We start from the raw sequence: 26,883 nt of genomic DNA, 5'->3' as shown, positions 1-26,883 counted from the left end.
TTAGATTAAGAAATAATTTACCAGCAGTTTTATCTTTGGAGTGGGATATTTTCACAATTTAATTTCTTACTCCATTCACCATACCTTTGTTTCGTTTTCAGGTATCTGACTTATCACCTTGCCCAGCACTGACTTACAGACACTGCATATTCCAGGGATTTGATGAGTGATGTTGAGTCTCTGTAACATAATCAAGACAGGTTTTTTGCAGGTGAAGTTTTTAAATACAAGACAAGATCAGACCATCTTTTCACATGCAACACATGCATTTTATACCTTCAGCTCCAAACGCAGAAACCTCAATTCATTCTCCAGGACATCCTCTAGTTCAGTTGGATCTACATTATAATTAGAGAGCATGCACCCCATTACATTTTGATATAGACAGATGAGAGATGTTATGCCACAGCTTAGCAAATGCTTTCGTTTCATTCACTCATATTTGTTCATAGCCATAGCTTACAGCCTGCCTGCTATAGGTTACTGCTAATGCACATATTTATATTTTATTTATATTACTGTAAACCACCTTCTGTAAACCAGCTGTGTACTACTGTCCACTCTGCACTATATCTGTCCTGACTGTGCACCACCTATACTTTGTATATTGCACTTTTCTGGTTAGACAAATCTAATCTAATCTAGTTGAATCTAATCAAATCTAATATTTAAACTTTCAGAACACATTTGAAAACAAATTGCAAAAACATTTGTGTTAATCTGAGGAAGAACACCCTTGCCTTTGGTATGCCTTTGAAAGTGGTCATGGTTGAATCCATGCACAGAGAGACCATTCACAGCTGCAAAAGAGGAGAAATGTTTAGCATGTTTACAATTTGACAATGAAGAAAGCATAATTGTTCCAATTAACCCACCGCAGAAGAGGAAGATGCAACAGAGCAAATACATGTATCTGCCCATCTTCTCAGCAGTGACGAAAAGGGTTATGCAGGTTAATTTATAGATGATCTCAGACCACAAGGTGCTTTCAAGCCACCCCTCTCACCACAAACATTCACAGGACCAGAGCAGAATGCAGATAACACAATCTGCACACCTGTTAATTCGTCACTCAGATCTGGTCAGTGGTCACCACAAAGGTTCACTCAGTCACAGGCTAGCTGAGAAACCGGGTGTTATTCTCTATCATGTGTCAACTATTCTTACATTTCCAAATAAGGATAGCAGTTTGGCCGATTGCATTCAATGCAATCCACAATTTGGTAGTAGAAATAAGACAGACATCACGACTAAAGAAATAACATTAGAACATTGTCGCAACAAGAAAAATTAGACCACTGGTGAAGATGAATTATGGAGAGGAAACAGTATAGGCTACCTGTACCATTGATCAAATAACCTTGTTGAATAGCAAAACAATGTGAAAAATGGTGCCACTATATCTGCTTGGCCTACTTCCAATATTGGGCGGTGGGCTGTTCCTTATCCACTATTATGAATAGGCCCACAAGCTTGGCAAAGCATGGGCTAGGTGGAAAATGAGGGGAAAAGACTGCCTTGCTATGCCAGTTAGCCTACAATAACATGCCAGCCTCAGCCAAACATAAACCTTTGTGAAGAGAGTGCAGGCCTGTCATTGACAAACAGAACTAAAATAAATACATTAGAAAAACTTAGTATAGTCCCTATGCCCTGCCCCTGAGCATAGCAAAGGCCCAATCCTACATCACACATGTATTTGCAAGAATGGGACACAGTATCAAAGATGCAGCATACAATTATAGTCTATCAAATGACATAAGTTGTAGTGAAGTGAAGCAGTTTGTTTAAGTCAAGTTTATCTATAGCCCATTTCGTAGACAGAGGTAATTTAATGTGCTTTACAAATACAAGAACGTTACAGTAAAACAATTAAAAGCACAGAAGGACAATAAAATAATATTTCAAAGGTAATTTCAGGGTGAAAATATTTTTTTTTTGTTTAGGCTATAAAAGCAGTGCTATAATGCTTGCGTAGACTCCCAGATGGTGCGTCCATGAGCAACAGTTTGGAGAGTGCATGGCACACCTGAACCGGGAACATCCCAATCTGATGTGGGGGCTTTGGGAAAGCTCCCACTTGAATGTTAAGACGCAATTCACATAGTGAACGCTCTCATTTCGGAAGTAGGGAGTAGGCTAGTCTAGAAGTAACAATCTATCCACTTCCAAGCCGCTTGAACGCACTAAAAGCATCACACTCTTGGAGGTCGGGGCCAGCGCGCCCTCCACTACTGCCACACTACTGCCCTACTACCCTACAACCCAGTTCCCCACATGCAGAGACGTGAACGATTACGTTTTTCTCATGCTTGTGAACCATAGACCAAGCCATCGATATCTTGATGGCTTTGCCATAGACCTAAAAGGAACGCACCGTGTGTCCTGAGCCTGGTGCATTGTGGGTAATGTAATTCAAGCCAATCGGTAAGCAGAAGCCTTCCTTGGCGCGACCTGTAAAGGAAGTCAGTCAGCAACATCTATGCTGAAAACAATGCATATTCCTACGCGAATCTGACATTGATCGAGGAATTATTAACGTTTTTATTTGGGTTTAACCTTATGAAATGCTAACGATAACAATAACATAACAGTTCGGTGGGTCAGCAACTCAATGTTTGATGACCCATCGTAGTTAGTTGTATGCATCTAATTTCGGTTATTAGCTTTAGCTAGTTTCCTTGTTAACGTCAATTGGTCAGTGGCTGATTAAAATGACTTTTTCACGGGAGATCAGACGTAAGAAATTAATTCATTTTGAGCTTACAACAATACGTGGATAATTGTTTTGTTATCATAGCAAAGTTATTGTTCGTACAATTTAAAGATCACTGCAACGGTTACTAACGTATATGTGTTACTTTGTTATCTGCCTTGTCTAACTCGCCTAACGTTACTTTGTAACACAAATGTTGAACGTATTTTGATGTTGCGTGACCTCAGCGAAGTTATAGTGGTTCAACATGGAAAAGGTCATTCCTGTCTAATAAATTAATCTGGCTAGTTGGCTGGTTACATTTATCGGTATTTGTCCATGTTTTCCTGTGAAGATTTACAGAAGGCCAAAAACAAAGCGCAGAGTAACAACAATTTGAAGGAAGAGGCCAGTCTCTGCAATCAGCTTGGAGAATTACTGGCCAGAAATGGTGGGTGTGCTGTGTTGCAATTAGGATTATCTTTCATTAATGAGTATGCTGGTTAGATTTGTCTTATTGAAGTTGACATGGATAACTGTTTTGTAACAGGAGATTACAAAACTGCTATTGAGGAACACAGACGGGAGCTGGCCCTCTCTGAGGCTCTGGAAGACGTTATTGGCTCAGCAGTGGCCAATCGAAAGATTGGAGAATGTTTTGCTGAAATGGGAAACACTGATTTGGCTCTGAAGGTGAGTGAATAACCCAACATTTTGACGCAGAATAGAGCAGGCAGTAATACGTCTTATTCATGTAATTCTGAGACTCTGTCTGTGCTTGTTGCAGCATCAAAGGCGGCACCTAAAACTGGCATGCTCTGTCAATGATGCAGCAGAGGAACAGAGAGCCCTGGCTACCATTGGCCGGACCTACCTCTTCCGTTATGAATCGGACCAGTCACAGGACAGTTTACGCCAAGCGGAAGAGGCATTCAGGAAGAGCCTGACTATTGTAGACGATCGCCTGGAAGGTTAGTCAAGCATTCAAGAAGAGCCTCACTTTAGTGGACAATGGTCTAGATTCTGGATGTGAGTAGGATTGGCAGCTCCACTGGCTACCTTTAGCCACTTCCATTAAATTCAGTGGTGCCCCACACAGTAGTGTGTCACCCTATCTCTGGAGTCCGTCTCACAGGGGTCAGCCTATCCTGAGAGGGTCCCTCATACAACTCCCAAGTCCCTCACAACAAGCCATCCCAATTCTGACACCATATGTAGCTTAGGGAGAGAGCAGTGACCCCACCCGACCTCGAAGCCGGGTCTTCAGGGTACTAAACCTGCAGCTGGACCATAACGGCAAAGAGCCAGTTTCGTTGGTATGGCAGTCAAGCGAGCACATACTCAACTGTGGTGACGACGACACCTCGTCACAGGCCCCCGACAGTGGAAGAGAGGAGAGACTATAGCAGGGGCGCCCCTCTCCGTCTCCAAAAATTAAAAAACTCTTCCAAGGATATCTCCTCTCCTAGCTTCTGACAACCTGACTCGCCTGATGCGCTCCTTCCCTCTTTTCCCTCCTCTGCCTCCTCTACCACTTTCTACACCTACCATATGTTTATTAGTTCTTATAATGTAGGCACTCCTATCCTAGTACTAGTATTGACAGATGTGGTGGTAAGGTCTGTAGCTTAAATGGTATTCTATTGCTGTAAGCTGCTTTAGATAAAAGTATAAATGTAATATAAATGCAAATTATAGCTTGAGAATGACAAAGTGAAGAGTATTTTCTCTTGACTAACATTATATTATTAGTATATATTCTCTTGAGGTTACATTAAGTTTGAATGTAACCTCTGTGGCATGTAAATGTGTGGGTGTGTGGCCCCTTTAGGTGTGTTGCCAGCACGGGAGCTGAGTGAAATGAAGGCGCGCCTCTTTCTCAACCTGGGCTGCGTTTACGACTCCCTGAAGGATCCGCAGCGCTGCAGCGAGTACATTCGGCGCAGCGTCTTCATCGCAGAGTGAGTGTCTGACCGCCAGCCAACCCGTGAGCCAGAGCCAAGAAAGAAACACCATATTTAGCCTGGCCTGTAATGCCCTGTGCTGTGCATGTGTCTGTATTGTGGAACTACCCTGAAGATGTAAAGATTGTTTACTGTGCAAAGCAGCAGAAGCAGTTATCTGCAAGGCCTTCAGTAGAGGTCTGAGGTCTTCAATTGTGTCAGTGATCTGGGTTCTTGACTTTATTGTGTAGGAAGAACAATTTCTTGGAAGATCTGCAGAGAGCAAACTCCTTGATGGGAAGGCTCCATTTCCGCAATGGCCAGCACTCCCGTGCCATGCGCTGTTTCGAGCAGGCCAAGGAATGTGCCCGCAAGATGAAGGACAAGTTTGGAGAGAGCGAGTGTTTTGGCAGTATTGCGGAGGTACTGTAGTCTCCTTTAACCCATCCCTTTATCGTGATCTTTGCCCTAGCGGTTAACTGTGTAATTCATATGGATTTAGTTAGCATGATGTGCAAATGATCCCATCTGTAGTAAGTGTAGTGTATCCATTCTATGTACACAGTGAATATAGGACCTCTGAAAAATGGCATTACAGTTTGAATCTAGATGTATTAGAGGTATTAAGCATACCTCTACTGTATGTAGAGCAGCTCAAATATGTCTACTTCATAATTGGATGAAAGTTTGAAACCACTCAACCTATTTCTCAATGTCCCCTCCCTGGACCTCGTAATAGAGTAAGGGAGATTAGGTTATACCCATAGCTGAAACTGATAGTGGTAGATATTTAGCTTTGTTATACTGTATGTGTGTCCCTTTCTACTAGTGGATACTGGTCAAATAGACTTGATTCTGCTACATCTCAGCTTTATGTGTTGAGTCATGGTCTCTTTCTCTGTCCAGATCCAACTCTCTTTAGGGGACTTTGTGGCTGCCCGGCGCTCCCTGAAAAAGGCCTTCACCTTGGGGTCACAGCAAGCTGCTGATCGGGAAGCTGTGAAGAAGGCTCTAAAACAGGGTGAGATCCATTGGACTTAACACAACAAAGCCACAGAGCTGCAAAAGGCTTGGTCAGCAGCCAAGGCCAATTGGATTCTTTGGGGAATTACTAAAGCTAAGCAGGTGTGAGCTTGGTTAGTGCTTTGATGGGAGACCTCGTGGGAAAACTATGATTCGGTCATTCCCTCACTCTCCACCGCAGACCGGTGTGTCGTGGTGCATTCCGGCTCCTGTGCATCACATTGGTGGTGGTTAGTGAATAATCAGGGCACTTTGGATGCCTTGATAAGTGCTGTATAACTGCAGTGTGCTGTTGTTGCTTCCAAGTTCCTCAGGTCCTCATTTGTAATTATGTAGTGTATCTGGCTGCAACTGACCAGCTTTGGTTCCCTTGCAGCCATTCGAGGTGTCCACCTGGAGGAGGCCGTGGCTGAGCTGAAGGAGGGGCTGACCCATGAGGCCATGGGGCTGGCTGAACAGCTGGGGGATTTGTACTCCAAGCTGGGTTGCTACAGCAAAGCACTGGACTCCTACCTCACGCAGGTAAGCACGCACCTCATAAGCTTCTCCTGCTACCAGTTATCATTCATTCTCATGCTACTGTATGTTTCTTTTTTTCTTCTTTTTTCTTTTTTTCTCAGACACTGTCTGTTTCTCATGCAATATTACATTTATTACAAACAACTTCAACAAGGTTGAATGAAAGACTATGTCCTCCTTATGCCACTGCTTGGTTGAATTTCCCATTCTCTATGTTTCTGATTGACAGTATTATCTTGCTGATAGACTGATCTAGCTTTCCATCTACATTTGTACTTGTCTGCACTCAGCTTTCCTGTGGTAAGACTCTGGGTAAATCTCCTCGGGAGCTGGCGGTGATTCACGTCTCTCTGGCTATTACCTACACGGATCTGCGGCAGCACCAAAAGGCCATCGAGCACTACAGGCAGGAGCTGGCGCTGAGACAAGGCAACCCTACAGAGGTGGGGGTCCCCCATCACCTTATGATGGAACAACAGTGTCTCACTTCTTTATCAAATATGCTCTCCCTTTTTTCTGAGAATTGTGTTGTAGCACTCATCTGTAATCAATGCTCTAACTGTTGCAATAGCATGTTTTTGGTTAGTATTCACCGTTCACATACATATGCCCCCCCCCCCCCCATATGCATTAGGAGTGTAAGACATGGTTGAACATAGCGGGGTGTCAGGAGGAGGCTGCGGCGACTGTGGACGAGCTGGACAGCAGCTACGCATCTGCTCTGCGCTGTGCGGAGAGAGAAGGCTCGTCTTTGGCATCACTGCAGGTGAGTGACCACACCCTGGGCCATTGAGGCGGCACAGCTGATAGCACTTCACCTTCTGGTTTCCTCATTGTGAATAATCATTCAGAAACTATATTTAAAGCTGGCTAGTTAAATAGTTAAATTAACTTGACTGATCATGGCCTTACATTACATTACATTACATTTCATTTAGCTGACCCTTTTTAACCAAAGCTACTTACAAGTTTATTTTTTGAGTGAAAAATATAGTGATTGTATAGCTGGACATATTGTCAAGGTGTCAGGTCTCTTGGTCCCCCATCAGAAACGCGTGCTGCGCCAGTGGCTAGCTGTCCAGCAACGGTTCGGCTCGCAGCACTCCAGTGAGACGCGGCGCAGGCTGGGCGATCTCTGCGCCGCCACCGGACTCAACCCTGACGCCAGCGACGGAGAGGAGGAAGAGGAGGAGGCCGAGGAGAACAGCGAGCCTCTGGAGGACAGTGACATCCAGTTCTCAGACTCTGGTGTGAAAATACCCCTGTCCCTGGCTCCACTGTGGATAGCTGTTCTTTAAAATGAGACTTGTCCTGGTTTTGACTGTCAAGCATGGTCAATTTACGTCAAAGAGTGTGTGTGTGTGTGCACGTGTGCTGTTAGAATGGAGTGGAGTGCAGAAGAAGCAACACGGATAGTAACAGACCAGGAGTAGGATGGCCCACAAATGGTGATTTATTAAATCCCAAAATGCCAGAGGTGCAAAAATATTTAGTGACAAAATAATAAGAAAAATAAAGAAAACAAAAACAAGAAAATAAACCTAAATGCAGAGATGCAGGTAAATTGGCAATACCAAATATCACTGGCCCAACACACAGCACAGAGATGTTCTCTCTTGTGGCATGGAGCCTGCTCAATTACTAGTTCCATTTTGTTTAGAAATAGGCCAAGACCACACCCCTTGGCTATACTAACACGTATATTAATCAGTTAACAATATAATACATTAGAAGAGACAACATCTTACATTATGTTTGCAACACATTCCCCATAACACATCATATCTCCGACTTCAAAAACATTATTTTCCCCTTGGCTCTCATACACAATGACAGCTAATCGTACCCCACTATACAGCGGAGCAGTTGCACCACCTCTGTTTGACAGGAGGGCAGCATGTGCCTCTCTCCTCAGCTTACAACTTATGCACATACCAATACGATAAACATATCTAGATGTGTCATATTATGCGTGTTGTGATGTTAAGTACACTGTTGCATTGCCGGTAGGCCTTTATCATGTTATTACTATGCTGTCATATGAATGAGTGTGGCGGGCTCCACTTGTCAGTTCAATTGATGTGGGTGTCTTACAATTTTTGGTATGACTTTACTTGAATGTATCTACATAAGTGTGTCATGACACATGAACCCTAACCCTAACTTGTCATGACAAAAACCGAGTGTCACTTCATTACAGAAGCATAGTGTCATCAACATTTATGACTTGTTTATAATGTTTGACACATTCAGGACAGTGTCATGCCACTCTTATGTAGATACCTTCAAGTAAAGTGTAACCCATTTTTTTTATCAACTTGTACAATTATTTTGAAATAATTGACATTCACATCTTTACTTCACTACCTGATGCTAGCATGCGACTGATGTATCTTAATTGTAATGGTGTTTGGGTGTCTTCTTTCAGACGACGACCAGGAGGAATATGACAAAATGCTGTCAGGGCGGAGGAAGCTCGGCCGGGTAAGAGTCCCGTTCTTATTCTCAAACTCCTCTGGTTGCCTGTTCTCTCTTTGGTTAACGCATGCTGCTATCATGAGTCATGCACAGAAAGCTTGAGGTCACTTTTGGGTTTAAGGGGTTGAGTGGATTTCCTTTGAATTGCCAGTAACCGGTTTCTGCCTCTAACCAGTTTCAGCCAGAGCATGGGCATGCTAAAAAAGTGCATGAGGCTGGTTTGTAGCATGCTCAGTCACAACCGTTGAGAAACCTCAAAATAAACCACATGTGAATGGGGTGGGTTTGGGTTGGGAGGTGGGGGGTGACTAATTGGAGACAAATTTCCACTTGTGTGGGAACGCTGTAAATACTGAGATCTCTTCATTTTTCTATGTTGTGTGTGTTGGTTGTCTTGTGCCCATCCTGGGTTTTTTTACCATCCTGGGTTAAAGATGCATTATTGATCGTCATTGCTTTGCACTTATGACCACAATTTCCCTATTTGCACGAAGGTCACTGGCAGTGGTGAGATCTAGCGTGACCATAGTCAAGATGCACTCATAGATTGACACGATGCCGCAGAAGCAAATGCACGAGGCCCTTTTGCAGACATGCTCGGCCACACCATTGAGAAACATCAGAGTAGACTGCAAGTCAAGTCATTTTATTTATATAGCGCATTTAACGTGCACAGAGTGCAGCCCAAAGCGCTTTACAAAAGACAGAGACAGTGCCGAACGGAGTGGCGTAGTCGCCAGCGTACCCGTGACAACAATTGACAAACAAATTTACAAAATAACAAGACACAAGACAAAAGATGCCGGACGGAGCGGTGTAATCGCCAGGGTACCCGTCACACCAAGACAATACAAGACAGACAAACAAACGCCAGACCAGCCGACAGTCCACCGACAGTCCACCAAACTCGCGAATCGACAAAGAGTCAAACTCCCAGCTGACTGCAGCCCCCCGAGTCCGCAGGCCATACCGATGATTCTGAAACAGTCCAGCCAGCAGCAGAAAAGGAGTTCCTCGGCCTAGGAACCACAGCTAGCAACACCAGCAGTAGGTGGCCCCACCGATCCGGCAAGACAACAGCTGATCCCCAATAGGTGAAAAACAGCGCAGGTTAAACGCAGAGGCAGAGCACAGACGCCACTGCCCAAGATGCAGAAAAAGCATAGAAACGCAAAATAGAAAAAACAAAATAAAAAAGGCTATAGATAGCTGAACAGCTAAACTAAACAGATATACAAGATTAATGGAAAAATAATGGCGAATAAAATAGTAAATATAAAAAACCGAACAAGAACAAGTCTAACGGAGCGGCTGCAGTAGGGTGGGTGGGTATGTGAAGGGAGTGGTTGATGGCCGGCTCTGATGTAGCCCCCCTCTCTCTCTGTGTCCCCACAGTGGAACCGGCGGAACGAGAAGGGGGAGACGTGTCTGCACAGGGCCTGCATTGACGGGAATCTCCGACAGGTGCAGCTCTTGCTAGAGCAGGTGAGTGGGCCCACGGCCAGTGGAAGTCAGAAGATGCTGTGAGGGGTCTCACCTCAAGGGCCGTTCACACCAAAAACGATTACTATGACGATAGTTATACAATAACGGCAACAAAGTATGGCTATAGCTAATATGTATGACTACGTCCGACGTCCGTCCACATAAACAATGACAGAATGACATGAAGAACGCTATCGTTGGGTATTTCAGTTATCATTGTAGTTATCGCTCTTGGTCTGAACGGTCCTTTACACGTGTAGTTTTATGTAACTTATTCTTGTATTCTTAGTAAGAAGTGTTTTGTAGAGGAGGGGATGAGATTGTTTGTATGTCCTTTTTATCCCATGGCTTTTTCATTTCTCTTAGGGGCACCCTGTCAGTCCCAGAGACTACTGCGGATGGACTCCTCTTCACGAGGCTGCCAACCATGGCTATGAAGGTAGAGCCAAGAAAAACAAAATGGTCTATTCTATGTTGTTTTTCGCGCTTTTGCTGTTAATTGCTATAGGACCGTAGAGATGAACAGACAATGAGAGAAATAGGAGTAAGATAGGGAAATGACCGTTGGTTGGAATCAAACCTCGGTCCCCGTGGGCACTTCCAATGACACAGTGCCCCCCCCCACTCCAAAGTTGAAAGTTTAGTAAGCACATAGACGCCAGACCACTGAAGCCTTCTCTTGCGTCCGTCCACCCCCAGAGATCGTGGCCGTGCTGCTGGAGCGTGGCGCCAACATCAACGACCCCGGCGGCCCCATGTGTGAAGGGGTCACCCCGCTGCACGACGCCCTGAGCTGCGGCCACTTCCCCGTGGCCCGTCTGCTGGTGGAGAGGGGCGCCTCCGTGAACATGCGCAACGCCAAGGTTGGTCATCACACCATGTGTCGGTCTTTATTTTGATATTCATCTTTAGTTTAGTTTAGTTTTGATACACTGAAAAAGTCTTTGGGGGTGCGTACATTGCACTTTGCTTTTGCCCCCCCCCCCCCTCGTGCAGTTCTGCTTTGAGTTTGGGTGCATGTGTTTTCTCAGCCAACCCAATGAGGTGTGAAAATACTCGCTAAATGCATCTTAAGTGTATAGCCACAAGTTTCAGGGCGTGCCTGCCTATTGCTACATATAAGCATCTAGCTTATTGAGAGCATGCTGTTGGAGCTCACCATGATCGGCTCTGAGCGTGACCCACACATACATGGGTCGTCTCACCGCTCACTCTGCGTCCTTCCTTGCGTTAAGTTGCTTTAGACATCCGTTTGACCATTGCAATGTGTCCAGCCTTAAATCTTTGTCTTGCTAATATCAGGCTGTTGAGAAGTTAGTACTGGTATGTTCATTTTTGCCCAAATGCACAGAATTCTCTAGCCATTTAGACTTACACACAGACATACAGACACACTTACACTTTCATACTTTCATTCTTTCGTTTGCTTCTGAAGAGGAAGGAGAAAATGCTCTTACAATATCTTGTCTTTTATTGATTATTTATTAATCTTGACCTAATGGGTAAAGGGGAAAAATAAGGAAAACATGAAGTTGCAAAACCTTGTGTAACAGTTTTTTGTATGTAATAAATAATAATAATAAATAATTTTGTATAAATAAAGACTGCTTGATTGATTGTAAAAAAGAGAGAGTGTGTGTGTGTGTGTGTGTGTGTGTGTGTGTGTTCAGGGGGACACTGCGCTGGACAGCCTTCGTCAGTGGTTTAAGACGTACAGTCGGGAGCTGGACTCTGACGCCAGGCAGGAGTGTGCTGCTACTGAGAAACTGCTGAGGAGAGCCAAGGCAGGAGGAGGTGAGGGTGTGGGTCAACACGACACGACACGACACGACACGACACGACACGACACGACACGACACGACACGACACGACACAACACCTCCACTTTAGCTCTCACCCTCACACAACATTTATGTGTCAAGTAGGAGTTAAAGTCATGAGGCTATGAGTTTAATGCATTTATTAGTTCCATGTTCATTTTTGTCTTGGTTTGGGTATATACCTTCTTCAGTGTGTGTTGTAATTTCACTACTGCAAATACAGCTATGCTTAACTACAGATGCTCACACCTGACACAACAGGTATACCTCAACAGGGGGAGCTCCAATTATGCTGTATGTTACAGAAATGTTTCATCTACATATGAAACGGTGTATCTCTCTCTCTCTCTCTCACTCTCCCTCCCTCTCTCCTCTCTCCCTATCCTTCCTGGTTGCACCGTCCAGTTTCGACTGTTCCGGTCACTCCCAGGCCCCAGGCTCCTCTGCTGGACAGTCAGCTGTTTGACGCTGAGAACTCTGAGCCGCTCATGTCATCCCAGCGGTCCCCGCCCCGGCCCGTCATCTCTCAGGAGAGCCCCGCCGCCCCGCGCAGCACCCAGCGGAGACCACCGGCCAGCACTGGCCGCCGCCACCGAGGGACGGAGGATGCCATCCTGTTCGGGGTACTGAAGCCTGATCTCACTTTCACTGACCACTGCCAGTCTTTCTCAATCCTTACATTTTCATTAAGGCTTAGAAAACCAGCGTAACTTTTTTTTGTTTATTCAAACTAAGGTTTCCTTTGGTGGAAAATAGTGGAAGCTTTAACCTCAATGGTTTTCAGTGAGGGTGTTTTGTTTCCTTTCATAAAAGGTTTTTGTTGTGGAGTTACTTGTAACTGTATGATCTTTTATGACTCCAGATTAATAATACCCTTAGACTGTTCTGGCGCTCCAAGTATCTGAACCATTCAAAAAACTACTTTCAGAGGCCCCGGTTTTGCAGAAGAGAAACATATCTGGGCTACGTTTTAGACCCTTGCTCATTTAAAAACAGGGCCGTTTTTGCTCTGCTCAGCTTTGTGTAACTTTTCGAACCATCGCAGCACACCATGGAGAGCAGAGTGGAATTTTTTAGCAGCACTTCTGTTTTTAAAGGGCAAGCGGGAACAATTTGGCTGCATACAACCACAGGCCCTCTGCTTCCAGGAAAGAGCCCCCCCCAAAAAAGCCAGCCTAAAACCTCTCTTTGGACGTGTGCTTTGCTACTAAGCCAGTGCCCACATGTAGCTGATTTAGAGGCTGTATTGATCAGGCGTGTGTGTGAGAAGAACTGCTTTGGGGAGCTTGGAGATTTCCACTGCTCTTAAATGAGTTGTTTTTTGAGTGAGTCTCTTTTCTGTTCACTGTGTGCACATTGTTTATGTGTGTGTGTGTGTGTGTGTGTGTGTGTGTGTGTGTGTGTGTATGCATGTGTACGTGTGTGTGTTTTTGTTTTCCAGTTGGAGAGCAGCTGCTCGGATCAGAGCGACTCCGATGACCCCATCAGCCCCCTGCGGCCCGTCCGGCCCAGACTACGTTTCCCAGCAGCCCCGTCGGCCCCAGACCCCCCTCCTCCTCAACAGGAGGCTGTGTCGGCACACATGTCCAGGGAGCCGACGGCAATGTCCACGTCCACGTCCACATCTATGTCCACTGCCCCGTCTAGGACAGAGGAGTACCGGCAGGCCATGAAGAGCCTGGGCAGCGCCACCACCCGCCTCTTCTCCCAGAGCCTGTCCGAGCCGGCGTTCAGCAGCACGCCGGCCTGCAGCCGCACCGCCCTGGTGCCCGAGGACGAGTACCTGGCCGACGACTGGCTGGAGGACGACCTGGGCGAGATGCAGCCCAAGAAGAAGAGGAAGATGGCGTCTGAGCCGGAGGCCAGGAGAGAGAACGGCGAGCCTCTAAGCCGTCCTCCGGCCTTGGCCTCGCACTCGGCCTCTTACTCAGCCTTCGCCTCGGCTTCGTCGGAGTCATCCTCATCCAGGGGTACGCAGCGCTGACTTTCGGTTTTGCTTTTTGCCTCAAACTTACTCTCACTCTCACTCACACTCACACTTTACTCACAGCAGTGTTCTTGTTACACCACATTCACACAGTTTCCCACACATACACACGTACATATAGACACCCACTCAGCCAAAGAGAGATGTGACACTTTGTTGAAGCTGAGAACATCCTTGTTTGTAGCCCTGTACTGAGGGACATGTTCTTATTAATTCACCATCTCAAGAGTCTTCAAGAGTTGGCCATGTATGCCAAAGGTGACTAATGCCAAGGTGCATCTCTAATCTTGGTCAGAGAGTGTACCACCAGAAACTCCAGTCCACACTTACTGTACAAATGATCGTATGACCCACATACACTCACACAGAAACTACACAGCTATCAGTGTTGCAAGGGTAGACCTAAATTGACAGTTGCCCGCGGTTACAAGTCATAAAAAAATAGTTATCGGGTAATTTTCTGGCTGGTCAGTTAAAATGAATTGAATATATATATATTAAAATATTATGAGATGGAGAACATCAATATTTAACCCGTGATAGCTTTTCAAAGATAGCATTGGCTAAATGACTTCAATCGATGAGTGGTGAGTAGCATGAACTTGCCACATAGGCAGGCTACCATTGTGATAGATGGATGAAGCTGGAGACGAGAATTTAAAATGATAACTGCACTCCTCTGTGAAAAGTAAAGTATGGGAAGTATTTGGAGAGGTTCTTAGAGAAGATGACCGTACTGGTTGTGTTCTATGCACTTCTTGCAAAGCCATTCAAATGCATGACAGCTACAAAACAGGTACAAACAACTCATCACATGCAGCACTGTTAAGCCCTTCCAGCCTAACTGAGTAGGCTAACTTCAAGTGCAATGCCCAGACCTCAAGCAATATGTATATTGTTAGTATGTGCTATGACCACTGGAACAGATATTTTTGAAGCTAGACACAAGACCTAATGACAAGTAGCCTAGCTCAGTAAAATGATGCTGATACTTTGTCAGCCTACGGGTGTTTTAACTGCTGCATGCCTGCACTCTTATTCTCGCTACTGTGCAAACATTCTCTCTCTTACATGCTAGTTGTGCGTAGTTCTACTGCCATAAAGTTCAACAGATATATTAGTTTGTTTTACAGATATGGCCTATTGTCATGCAATTTATATAGGCTACAGTGCAGTGAAGTCTGGAGCCTATTCGTGGTTTGAGTTGTGGTTGGGTGGATTTAAATATCGGGTGAGCTCGGACCACTTGTAACCGGACCCGCGAACTACTGACACATACATGTTCAACTTTTCTCACAGAATGTTGCCTTCTATTCTTGATGTTATTCTACCCTTTTGGCAGCCCTATTGATGTACCTCAGAATTAATTTTCTGAATTTAAAGAAAGCACTGAATGTCTTCTGCCCCTCTGTGTCTGCAGTACGCACCTCCTCCAGTAAGGGCCTCTCTCTGAAGAAGGGCCAGGCCAAGGCGAGGCAGGTGAAGATGACCCAGCTCTCCGGCATGGTGATGCTGGGCCGCAGAGAGGTCAGCAGGTCACCCAGCCCCACCATCGCCCAGGACGACGACCCCGTGCAGTTCACAGCTATGCACCAGCACAGTGTGCCTGTGCGGGTGAGGAACTGCAAATGTCCTATCTTCCATCAGTTGTCTTGAGGCTTGTTATGCTATATCCATCTTTGATCAATTATTTAAGTGTGATTTTTTTGTCAGCGGTATCTTAATCAATATCAATAGCATTTTTGGCACTAGGCATGGCTTGAAATAGCAGTGATGTAGTTTTATGAGCTATATATCAAGATGGTATATGAGCATTTTTGGCTTTGCTGCTGTGAGGATGCATTCCTTCTGATGCTTTTAAAAAATAAATAAATAAATTATCAGGTGTCCTGCTGGAAGTGCTCAAAGTTTTTGTCTGTGTTGACCATGTGTGTGTGTGTGTGTGTGTGTGTGTCTGTCTGTCTGTCTGTCTGTCTGTCTGTCTGTCTGTCTGTCTGTCTGTCTGTCTGTCTGTCTGTCTGTCTGTCTGTCTGTTTCCTCCTTGTGCTCTGTGTTCTGCCTTATGTCAGACCCCAGCCGTGGCCCCAGCCTCGATGCCTGCACCTATCAGGATGAGGGTCAGAGTTCAGGACAACGTCTTTCTCATTCCAGTTCCACACAGGTTTGTCTCCCCTCCCCTGCACCTGCACCCATACCCATGCTGACTGTAGAGCGCACGGGAGAGAGAAGCACGCAACACACAGCACATGGGCGTGTAATAGATGCTAACTGCCCATGCCTTCCTCTTACGACTATTTTCGTGTCATCGTTACTTGTGAGCTCCGATTTTAATGTGTGAAATTTGTTGAATGCTTTGTTACTGAGAGATAGTACCCTTCATCAACCATGGTGTGTGTGTGTGTGTGTGTGTGCGCGTATGTGTGTGTGTGTGCGCACTTTGTTCTGTCATGATGAACTGAACTGTAGAGATCCTGTTTGCCACCCCATATGAAACTGCCCAGTCTGTGTGCGCTAGACTTGTGGGTGTGCATGTGTTGACCAGAGGTTCTGCTCTCTGCAGCACGGCCGACTCCTGCACCGTGTCCTGGCTGTGCGAGCAGGCGGCCCAACGCTACTACCAGACCTGTGGCCTCCTGCCACGCCTCTCGCTGCAGAAAGAGGGCGCTCTGCTCGCACCACAGGATCCCCTCCTGGCTGTCCTGCACACCAATGAGGAGGTTAGCTACCACTATTGATACTGATACTACTGCTATTGATACAGTTACCACTATGACTACAGTTAGAAACAGAGATGTAAAGTAACTAAGTATATATACCTATATACAGCACTTAAGTATGAATGGGGAGTACTTATACTTAAATGAGTTTTTGTTTTTCTTCCGGCTTTTACCACTTCACCTCACTACATTTTAAAAAATTAAATGTATAGCTTACTCTAATAACCTAATCTAAGTTGCTCCGGGGAGAAGTTACTCCTTGTAATACAATTGACATAATGAACGTAAATCACTTTGGATTAAAATTGTCTTCTAAATTAATATACGGTATGTGAATGTGCAAATGAAAACAAAAGCTGCAGTTTCCATTCAGCATGTTAGATATGTGCAACCCCAAAATATTCTGACTTGATGTCCCCAAAGGACAGTTCAATGAATAAAGACATAGTGACAGAGTTAAGGCCTAGCAAATATAGCTGAGACATAGCACACCAAGGCCTATGTAGTCGGTTGTAATGAGCTGAATGAAATTAAAGTGCTAACTGCTTGCTTTTCATTAACACTTTTGTTTAGTGTTTAGCCGTTAAAAGCGTGTTTATTAAGTGTGATGTAGCTACCTTTCTAAACATGTTGCATAAACTTTATTATAGGCCTATAACAGCAGCAGTGGAAAATGAATGGCAGCCATATCTTTATTCAGACTTCGAAGACATTGTGTATGAAGTGTATCCTGACCACTTCCTTTTTCATTACAAGCATAGCAAGTGGAGGGGGTTGTCACCCCACCTGGCCTCAACAACTTTTACTAGTACTTTGTACTTCTACTTTCAGTACTTAAGTATGTTTTATAGTGGGCTACTTGTCATACTTGAGTACAGTTTAATAATAGACACTTTAAGATGTTGCTTATAGATTACTTTTACTTTTACTCAAGTGTGGGTTTCGGATACTTTATAGAACTCTGACTAGGAGTAGTAACTTGTATCTAGTGTGCCTTTTTTCGTGGTTGGATTCAGTGTGACCATAACTGTGTGTGTGTGTGTGTGTGTGTGTGTGTGTGTGTGTGTGTGTGTGTGTGTGTGTGTGTGTGTGTGTGTGTGTGTGTGTGTGTGTGTGTGTGTGTGTGTGTGTGTGTGTGTGTGTGTGTGTGTGTGTGTGTGTGTGTGTGTGTGTGTGTGTGTGTGTGTGTGTGTGTGTGTGTGTGTGTGTGTGTGTGTGTGTGTGTGTGTGTGTGTGTGTGTGTGTGAAGGTCGTTGCCAAGGTGTGCTCCTGGGACTTGCCCCCTCTGCCAGAGCGTTACCAGAAGGCCTGTCGCAGCCTGGCTGTGGGTGAGTCACTGTTGGGAAACCAGCTACTCTTACTGCAACCCTGTCACCAAATGACCAAATATCTAGGAAAGAGATGAATGTGTCTCTTTTGGGACACTTTGTCACACAAATATTTTTCCTATTACACAATGTAATAGCTTTCCTTTTACGCTTGTTATGTTGAGTTTTGTGCTGGGACTTACAGTATGTTGAGAAGTTTGTCTAAATTTTAGGTTAGGGTTAGGGACATACAGTATGTCTTCTATGGACAGAGAGAGACAGAGTGTATTCGGCAGAGCAACGCGTCAGAGTCATCTTGATTAAACACGGTCTCTCACACATCACCCCTACAAATAGCACGTAAACATGATCAAAATCCCCCAAGGCTAGGAGTTAGATTTTGTTCAACATAAAGTGTGAACACTAATATTAACCTCCTTCATGCCTTGCACAAGACTCTCACGCAACTGAGCTTCTCACAGTTTGCTTGCACGGCCGATGCACATCAAGAGTTGTTCACACTTCATGAGTGCGTGCTCAAACTAGAGTTCACACCGATTGAAATGGTTCACAATTTTGAATTTGTCAAAACCAAAAAGTCTGTTTGTTTCATTTTTGTTTTTTGCACCAGTTTGTTTGTAGTGAATGGATGTGTCCACTGAAAGAAATGAACGTTGCATTGAAATGAATACGGAGATGTCAATTTGCTGTGACCTCTCTATCACAAAGATGATTCTTTTAACTGGTTCAGTGCTGATGGGCATTTTTGTCATTTGCCTCCATTTAGTTATTGTTGTTAGCAAATGTTTGCCACATTCAGCTTTTGCAAATGATGTAACATATGATATATCTTGAAGAATCTAGACAGAGAAAAAACTCCTTTCCCCCCATATTCTTGTGTTTCATTCATTTCTGTGTGTTTGTTTGTTTGTGTGTGTGTGCGCGCTCTAGACGAGAGTGTGCGTGTGTTGCGTCTGTGCGAGGCGCAGGACGGCAGCTCCTCGGTGAGTGTGTGCGGACTCAGCCTGGCGTCCGCGGCCCTGGCCCCTCTGCTGCGCGCCCTCAAACTGCAGGACAGTCTGACGGAACTGCGGCTCTCCGCCAATCGCCTCGGCGACGGCCTCCTCCCTGAGCTGGTGGCTGCCGTGGCCACCATGCCCAGGCTCCGCCTACTGGATGTGTCGTCCAATCTGATCACCGGAGAAGGGCTCAAGAAGGCCGCTGATTCGCTGGATGGGAAGAGTCAGCCCACATTCCCAGTGAGTATTCAATTGGTTCGTGGACGGTCAGCAGGGCTCTTGCCCTGACCTTACTGAAGAGTTTGGATGATCTCCTTGTAATTAAAGGGGATTTGGATTACTGTAGACCCTGTGTTTGGAATTTGTTGTTTGTGGTATAATGTCAGATGTTAACAGTTGTTTACACATATCTGTAAAAAGTCCCTTTATAGGAACATACCACCATTTTATAAAATTCATTTCACTAATTTTAAGGTCCCATTTGACCCCTTTTCACAAATGTTCACTCAATGCCAAAAGGAAGACGCACCACAACACTGTGTACAACACTGGTTGAATGGCCCTGCTTAGAGTGCCTGTGTGCCTGTTCCTTTACAAACACTTTGTAAACATTTGCCCCATCAAACTTTTGTTTTTCAGTTGTGTGCGGAAACTTGGTCCTGATTGTTAAAATTGAGATGTTTTTAATCAACAAGCTACAAGATAATACACCATGTAATGAAGATATCAAATGTGATGATATGTGGTATCTGTCTTGTCTAGTGTGGTTGGTGAGGAGCTCACAACAAAGGATATCCTGAGTCTGCAGAACTCCTAACCACATCAGACAAGACGCCACATTATCTTAAATATGTCGTTTGCTTGCACGCTTCAGACTGATGGCTGAGATATTTGAAATATTAAAGGGATAGTTTGGGTTTTAAGACACAAAGTTATATGGGTTCCCTGTCAGCAATGTTGTGCATCAGCACTGACTTACCCCCCGACAACGTCCTGTGAGCCGAGATCCAGCCGGTTTTTGATCGTTTTTGATGCTGAAGAAAGTAGTCCGGCAAGTTGCTGGGGTCACGAAAGTAAAGTGTTTTTCTTCTCAAAACCATATGCGTTCAAAAGAGTGATATATTTGCACCACAAAAACGTTGTCCAGCTGTCAGTAGCGCGCAGTGATAGGAATCGAGAAAAATAGTGCCAAGTGATAACGAGGTTTGAAGTTTTCCTGGACAACGTTTTTGTGGTGCAAATGTATCACTCTTTTGAACGTATATGGTTTTGAGAAGAAAAACACTTTACTTTCGTGACCCCAGCAACTTGCCGGACTACTTTCTTCAGCATCAAAAACCGGCTGGATCTCGGCTCACAGGGCGCTGTCGGGGGGTAAGTCAGTGCTGATGCACAACGTTGCTGACAGGAAACCCATATAACTTTGTGTCTTAAAACCCGAACTATCCCTTTAAGTTGAATTGCATTTCAATAATGTCCACCACCATAGTCCATGTCGAGAGAGGGACAGCGAGGGCACTTAAATACCAACTCTCAAATATATTTGAAGCATTATTAAACCCTCTTCCACTCTTCCTAGCAAGCAAAACAAGTGTGATCCCAATCCATGTGTCAGAACCACAGATATACTGAAAGGTGTGTGTGCCCCCCCAACCTTTGTTGTAGTGCCTGGAGGAGCTGAACCTGAGTATGAACCCGCTGGGTGATGGACACACCCAGGCTCTGGCCTGCCTGCTGTCAGCCTGCCCCCTGCTGGCCACTCTGTCCCTGCAGGGCTGCGGCCTCACCGCACGCTTCCTGCAGCAACACCGCCTCCTGCTGGCCAGCGCCCTGACCGGTAACACAACACCCATTCTTGTGCATCCTTCCCTACTCTCATCAATGTCTTTATGTCCTTTCATTTACATGTTAAGGCCGCCATCACATTGCACGTGGCACGCACTATGAAACCCATTACTTTCAATAACCGTCATTTTGCCGCTTAGCCGCTCTTGCGCATGTTTCGGTCAAAGTTGAATTTCGACCGCGGTGCGCTCTAAATCATCGGTCTTTTGCGCTGAGCCCGCAACAAAAATCTTTAGAACGTTACCTCAGCCAAAAGCAACCTACCTAGCGGTGAGAGCAGCACATGCCATGTGTAATGTTATCGGGCCTTTAGACTTTACTTTGTTGCAAGAACTAGCTATATGTAGGGATGGGAATTGATAAGATTTTTCCGATTCCGATTCCATTTTCGATTCTGCGAAACGATTCGGTTCTTTATCGATTCTCTTATCGATTCTCTCATTTGGAGAAAATAACAAATCGATCAAGTAGCATCAACTTTAGTTCAGTTCAGAAGTGAAAAGAGAGGTTAGAGGTAGACTAAAGCCTACCTTACACTGACAAGATTTGGGAAAGATTCTTGAAAGACTGTAGTCTTTTGAGTAAAGTCTGAATGAGGGGCATTAGTTAAAAGACTACAATCTTTCAAGAATCTTTCCCAAATCTTGTCAGTGTAAGGTAGGCTTAAGACATGTACTGCCAGCCTCTGAGCCAGTCCGCCCCTTGTCACAGTCATCTTCTAAATTAAATGCATGAGATGGTTGCGTTCATTTAATGTTAACTGTTAAATAGCAGGTGCTACAACTAGGCAAATGGCACTAACATGAACGGTGAAACAGAAAAAAAGTGTTTGTTTAAAAGTAGGTACTATGCTAAACCAAACCTCTATAATTTCAAAGGTCTATGCTAAACTATACCATATATCCTCAAATTATGGCTAGATTATTTTATTTGCTTAGGCTGCACAAAGCAGAGGACTTTATTTGGGGCAGACGTGCACTGGAGACAGGCCGTCTGCGTGTTTCATTGTGAGACATGTAGGCGGTAGGCTATCAAAATCGAAAGATTTTCAATTTGGTTTGGGATTTAATTAATTTTGGACAGTTTGCTTATATTGCTAAATGTTGTGACTGATGACCACTGAAAGCTCGGGGGTATTTGATGCATCACGATTGCGTTTCATGTAGTTGAAACAGTGTCGGTATTTCCACCTGCTGTTTATTACGAGACAGAGCGCCGCTTTCATTCATTCATTGAATGGGGGTGCTGTAGGCTTATGGAAACCTATTCAGTAGGCATTAGCCAAGTAGCCTATATTGAGTATTTAGGTAGCCTATGCATGATTTAGCCTACTTTTAATTAAATACGTTGGCTGGAATGCCTCCAATTGTGTTTAAATGTCGTCTCCTGCTTCAGCCTCAGAACGGGGCGGCAAGCGAGTGTGTTGGAAACCCATGGTGTACAACGACTTTTAATTGACAACAATATCAAACCAACTAATCAACAATATAAAATATTAAGAAGAGCTCTTATTTATTTCAGTTAAATATAATTTCGGGTCATAATTTAAGGATTGTAAGCAACGTTTGCAATATTATTTTGGCTGCCAACACACGTTGCATAAAGACCGCAAGTTTTATCTGCTTTGCGTTCACGGGCTTAGCCTAAAGCCTACTCATTCCATCAAATAGATAAAGACACATGATAGAAACAATACCTTTTTTCTTGTTCTGTTGCTTCTTGATTGCCCTTGCACATAGGCCTAGCCTACACAAAGAGACCAAGAGAGGAGGACTTATGGCTATCGCACCAGTCCGCCCAATTTGCCTGTTTCTGCCAAGGCGGCTATTCAGCTTTCTTTCTTCGATTCTTTAAATGTAAGCCTTTAGCCTATTACTTATTAGGCTATTATTATTATTAGGCTATATCATTTATCATAATCATTATGAAGTTTAGCTACTGCTAAACACTTTTGCAGAGGTGCTGGCGGAGGTTTGCGCCCTCCGAGTGCTTTCAGTTTTGGACTGCATTTGTGCACTAACGTCAAATGTAGCCTAACTTAATAACCTAACTTATTTAAACTAACTAGCATTTGAGACTGATTGGGCAATGGACATTGAACGCTGGTGTATACTTTTCTGCATTAGCCTTATGAAGTTTTGTGTGTTTGTCATGCATCGATAGGCTACATGTCATTGTGCAACCACTGATTGATTTATTCTTTTGGTTCGGTGTAGCCTACTTACAAAGTCATAGAACTCACTGTAGCCTACGGAAATGTTTCTGCACATTGGTAGTATTTCCTCCTGTTGAAGAAATATCCACTTTGCTTTGTACTTGCCCTGTTGTCATCCTTTCGGGTGTAAACCCATTCGTGCTGCATCCATGGCAGTCGGCTGCGCTGAACTCGACGACGCCACGGACGTTGCGTATCTTGCGTAAGCTACGCAACCTGCGTGGCAACGTGCTTCGTGCCCATTGGAATCGATAAGGGAATCGTTTGCAAAACTGCCAAGCGATTCCAAGGAATCTAAACATGGGGAACCGGTTCTGAACGAGAACCGGTTTTCGATTCCCATCCCTAGCTATATGTCGTATTTGTCTAGGGGTGTAACAATATCGATACATATTGATGCATCAACCTAATAGCAAATGATGCTGTTGCATGGATGTGACTCATTAAAGGGGAAATCCGTTGTTAAATGGGTTTTAGATAAGTTAAGTATGACTGTTATGAACTAGCATATCTGTTAAAGCTTTGGCGTCCCACATATTTTTATAGGCTGGATTCCTTTATCAGCAACAGAAATGTCACTTCTACTGCTTAAACCATGTTAAATTGTAAATTTTACAGAGAACAAACTCTGTGTAACCTACCTGATTGCATAGTCAGTGTTCAGTATTTGGCCTATAATTTAGCCTATGGTCTTTGCCATTTTTGAAGCCATGGAAATGAACCAAAATCTATAATTTCTTATTGACAACAGACCCCAGAATCGCATCGCTACAAATTGCGAAGTATCTAAAATAATTAAATTGTTGGCTTAAAGAATTGATGTTGTATAGAATCATGTTGAAACTTGTGAAACTTAATACTCAGCTCACTCAAAGAACCATGCTGGTACCATTAGTGTTGGTCAGTCAGTGGCGTCCTGATCAACTGGTCTGTGTTAGTAATGGGGCTCTCCTGATGCAGGCACTGGGCACCTGAGGACTTTGACGCTATCCCATAACTCCCTGGGCTCCACGGGCTTTGAGCTGGTGCTGAAGACGCTGCCCCTCCACCTCCTCTCCCATCTCCACCTGACCGCTGTGTGCCGGGGCCCGACTGACCAGCCAGCTCTGGAGCTCCTGGCCACACATCTCGCTCAGGTACAGTACCTCTGACCTCCTCCGTTATCTTGGTCATCACATGGCAGGCTTGAGAACCACAAATGAGTTTTGAGGGTAGCATAGTGGCTTACAGTGAGTTACATGGAGCAGCCTGAAAAGTTCAATTCCCTGCTGCCATTGTTGTGCTTTTGAGCAAGGCACTTAAACCTGAGTTGCCCTGAGCTGACTGTCCCTTGAAATAATTGGCATAAGTCGCTTTGGATACAATTAATAAGTACAATTTGGTAAGAGGAGGGATAAGTGACATTTTTAGTTTTTTTTATATATCATTGTCTGTTACCAACTGCACATAGACTAGATGAGATCGCTATTTTCATCTGCTTGATCAAGTGTACAGTAGGAACAACTGTCAGACCTTTTCAGACATCTAAGTCAAGGCTGATATTTCATTAGCGTTTCAATGCCTTTATATCTGCTCAGATTTGTTGAATTTGTTGTGTTCCTCTGTGTTTCTTCCATAGAATGACTGCTCACTTACCCACCTCAGTCTGGCCAGCAATGGACTGTCTGACCACAGTGTTGCCTCCCTGGCCAGGTCTGTCTAATCACTACTAACCACTGCTCCACGTGTGGTCATTTATTGTGTAATTACGTTTCCTCATCACCCTGGCTGCCTGTGATCTTCGGTGTGTCTAGTTTGCATGCGTGGATCATGTTACTTGTAGCAGTCATCATGCATGAATGTGCTGCTGCTACAGTAGCTGCCTGCATGGGCAGGATGTGGTGTGAGCTGGAGGTCTATTTTGGGTTATTGTTGTAGTAGACTTGTGATCTACGACGAGTCTAAGGCTGGCTGTCTTGCCTACTTTGCATTGTTCTGCCCAGATGCTTGCCTGTCTGCCCCTCCCTGGTGTCCTTGGACTTGTCGGCCAACCCAGACGTGACGTCCGCTGGCCTTCACAGCCTTCTGATGGCTCTGCGGGAGGCCCGGCGGCCCCTGGTCCAGCTCAACCTCCAGGGTACAGAACACTGACCTCTCCTACCTGCTCCTCTAAGGCACATCTCTACTCATTCATAGCACGTATAGACTAGAGTATGTATATAATCTCTCTCTCTCTCCCCCTCCCTCCCTCACTTTCGAATAGGGTGTCAGGTTGCTGGTCCCTGGAATACTATACGCTTGGATGACCTGGCCGAATACGTCCAGGACTTGTCTCTTTGCTCCCAGAGGCTCAACAAGTTGGACCAGCAGGCCTTGCAGCAGAGCTGGCATCTGCAGGGGAGCGGGCGAACGCTTCTCCGTCAGTCCAAGTGCATGATGACCGGACCCATATGAACACCACCAACACCACAAGCAGCAAAACAAAACCTTCCGGAGCTTTCCTAAAAGTTTCCAGGTTGGAACTAACCCTTCCACTTTTATTACTGTATAAATGTAAAGTATTCCTCTTGTGTAATGTTTAATTAGACACACTATTTCACGTCATTGTGTTTTTGGATATGTTGTATTTAAGTGATTTTCAATGTTTAAGAAGAAACGCTATTAAACTTTATCATAAGTGTCATGATTAGCTGGGTACCTTTCTGTTGTAAATAGGATAAGCAAAGGGACCTTATTGTGGATAGATTGCTGCTGGGCTATAGCCTACGTCTAGGTTCATGTCTGTTAACAACTCATTGCCGTCGGTGAAGCGCGTAGGCTATCTCCCTGTTAATTGCATTTGGCTGAGCAACGGAGGTTAATAGGCCTATACTCTGTTTTGTCCAAATTATGTCTGTCTATCGCTCCCCATGTCAACAGCAGACTACCAACATAGTGCCATAGCCTAAATCAAATCCTCTGATGAGTAAAACAGAATGAACGTGTCCACTAAATAGTCTGTTAACGTGCGCTTGTTCCCTGCTCAGAGTTTCGCAGAGATGTGGATAAAAGAAGGCCACACAAAGTCCGACATCAAAGTAAGCTGTTTAGCCTACTTAGTCCAATAAGCGGAATTATTTTGACATGATGTGATAGTAATCGATTAGGTTTTATGGTACATTTTACTGTCCGTTAGCCCTAATTCCTCTGCCCTGTTTGCGTGATCCTCATTAGTGGGTCGACTGAAACATTTTGGCTATCTCCCACATCGCAGGTGTGGCCATCGCAGACAATTAAATGGTTCATGTCCTTACATTAACGATGAATGTTCAACTTTTCGAAGTGTTGTAGGACCTGTTAACGCCTGTTAACATCCCCCCTCTGTTATTATGATTTTTTTTTTGACAAATCGCACCCCATCAATACAATACACAAATCCTCTTCAGATAGGCTTAGTGTTTCTATACAATGACTGCGCATAGGTAGCCTGATTACCATCGACTTTCAAAGGCTCTGCGAGACTTTAGTCTGACCAACAGCCTGTGCTAACACGGTTTCTTGCCAGCGCTGGTTGACCCGCCTCCTTTAAGTGCCTCGGTTTGCTACTGGTAGATGTCAGAAAGCGGATTGCCGAGTTTAAACCAATAACAACACTCTTTCCGCTGCCTTGAACACGCCTCTACCCAGAGCCGTTGGAGCTGCTCAAAGTTGATTGGTTCTCGACCAAAGGGGGCAGTTCCGCAGATTTCGGGAACTCAGAAATCCTTCTCAATGAGCAGTTGACCAGACCAGCAGCAAAAGCCTGAAGGCGTTGCGTCACTGGGAGGGTGTGCCAGGCTAGCGCATAGGCTCCTTACGTCAAAAGAAAAAAA

General features: G+C 44.7%; 1 protein-coding gene across 1 annotated transcript; it reads left to right on the top strand.

The window, feature by feature from the left end:
• Positions 1-2,468: 2,468 nt before the first annotated feature.
• Positions 2,469-25,715, top strand: tonsl (tonsoku-like, DNA repair protein). Its single transcript, XM_062523279.1, has 28 exons — positions 2,469-2,739; positions 3,051-3,146; positions 3,246-3,388; positions 3,483-3,666; positions 4,527-4,656; positions 4,890-5,061; positions 5,545-5,659; positions 6,038-6,183; positions 6,471-6,623; positions 6,815-6,946; positions 7,230-7,428; positions 8,609-8,664; positions 10,054-10,143; positions 10,510-10,582; positions 10,843-11,006; positions 11,814-11,937; positions 12,369-12,586; positions 13,405-13,933; positions 15,371-15,564; positions 16,020-16,111; positions 16,511-16,667; positions 17,917-17,995; positions 18,926-19,233; positions 20,659-20,830; positions 24,014-24,189; positions 24,672-24,745; positions 25,036-25,169; positions 25,296-25,715. Exons 1-28 carry the CDS (start codon positions 2,715-2,717, stop codon positions 25,484-25,486), a joined length of 4,326 nt encoding a protein of 1,441 aa, XP_062379263.1. The 5' UTR covers positions 2,469-2,714; the 3' UTR covers positions 25,487-25,715.
• Positions 25,716-26,883: the final 1,168 nt, after the last annotated feature.

Source organism: Sardina pilchardus, chromosome 20, assembly GCF_963854185.1.
Source record: "Sardina pilchardus chromosome 20, fSarPil1.1, whole genome shotgun sequence".
Lineage (NCBI taxonomy): Eukaryota > Metazoa > Chordata > Actinopteri > Clupeiformes > Clupeidae > Sardina > Sardina pilchardus.
This window is presented reverse-complemented; position numbering and strand designations above follow the sequence as displayed.

Excerpts from the sequence above, each read along its gene's own strand:
- tonsl (XM_062523279.1), top strand. The coding sequence starts at position 2,715 with ATGACTTTTTCACGGGAGATCAGAC. Across the intron at positions 6,184-6,470 it reads TGGACTCCTACCTCACGCAG|CTTTCCTGTGGTAAGACTCT; the intron begins GTAAGCACGCAC and ends GTCTGCACTCAG. Across the intron at positions 17,996-18,925 it reads CTGTCGCAGCCTGGCTGTGG|ACGAGAGTGTGCGTGTGTTG; the intron begins GTGAGTCACTGT and ends TGCGCGCTCTAG.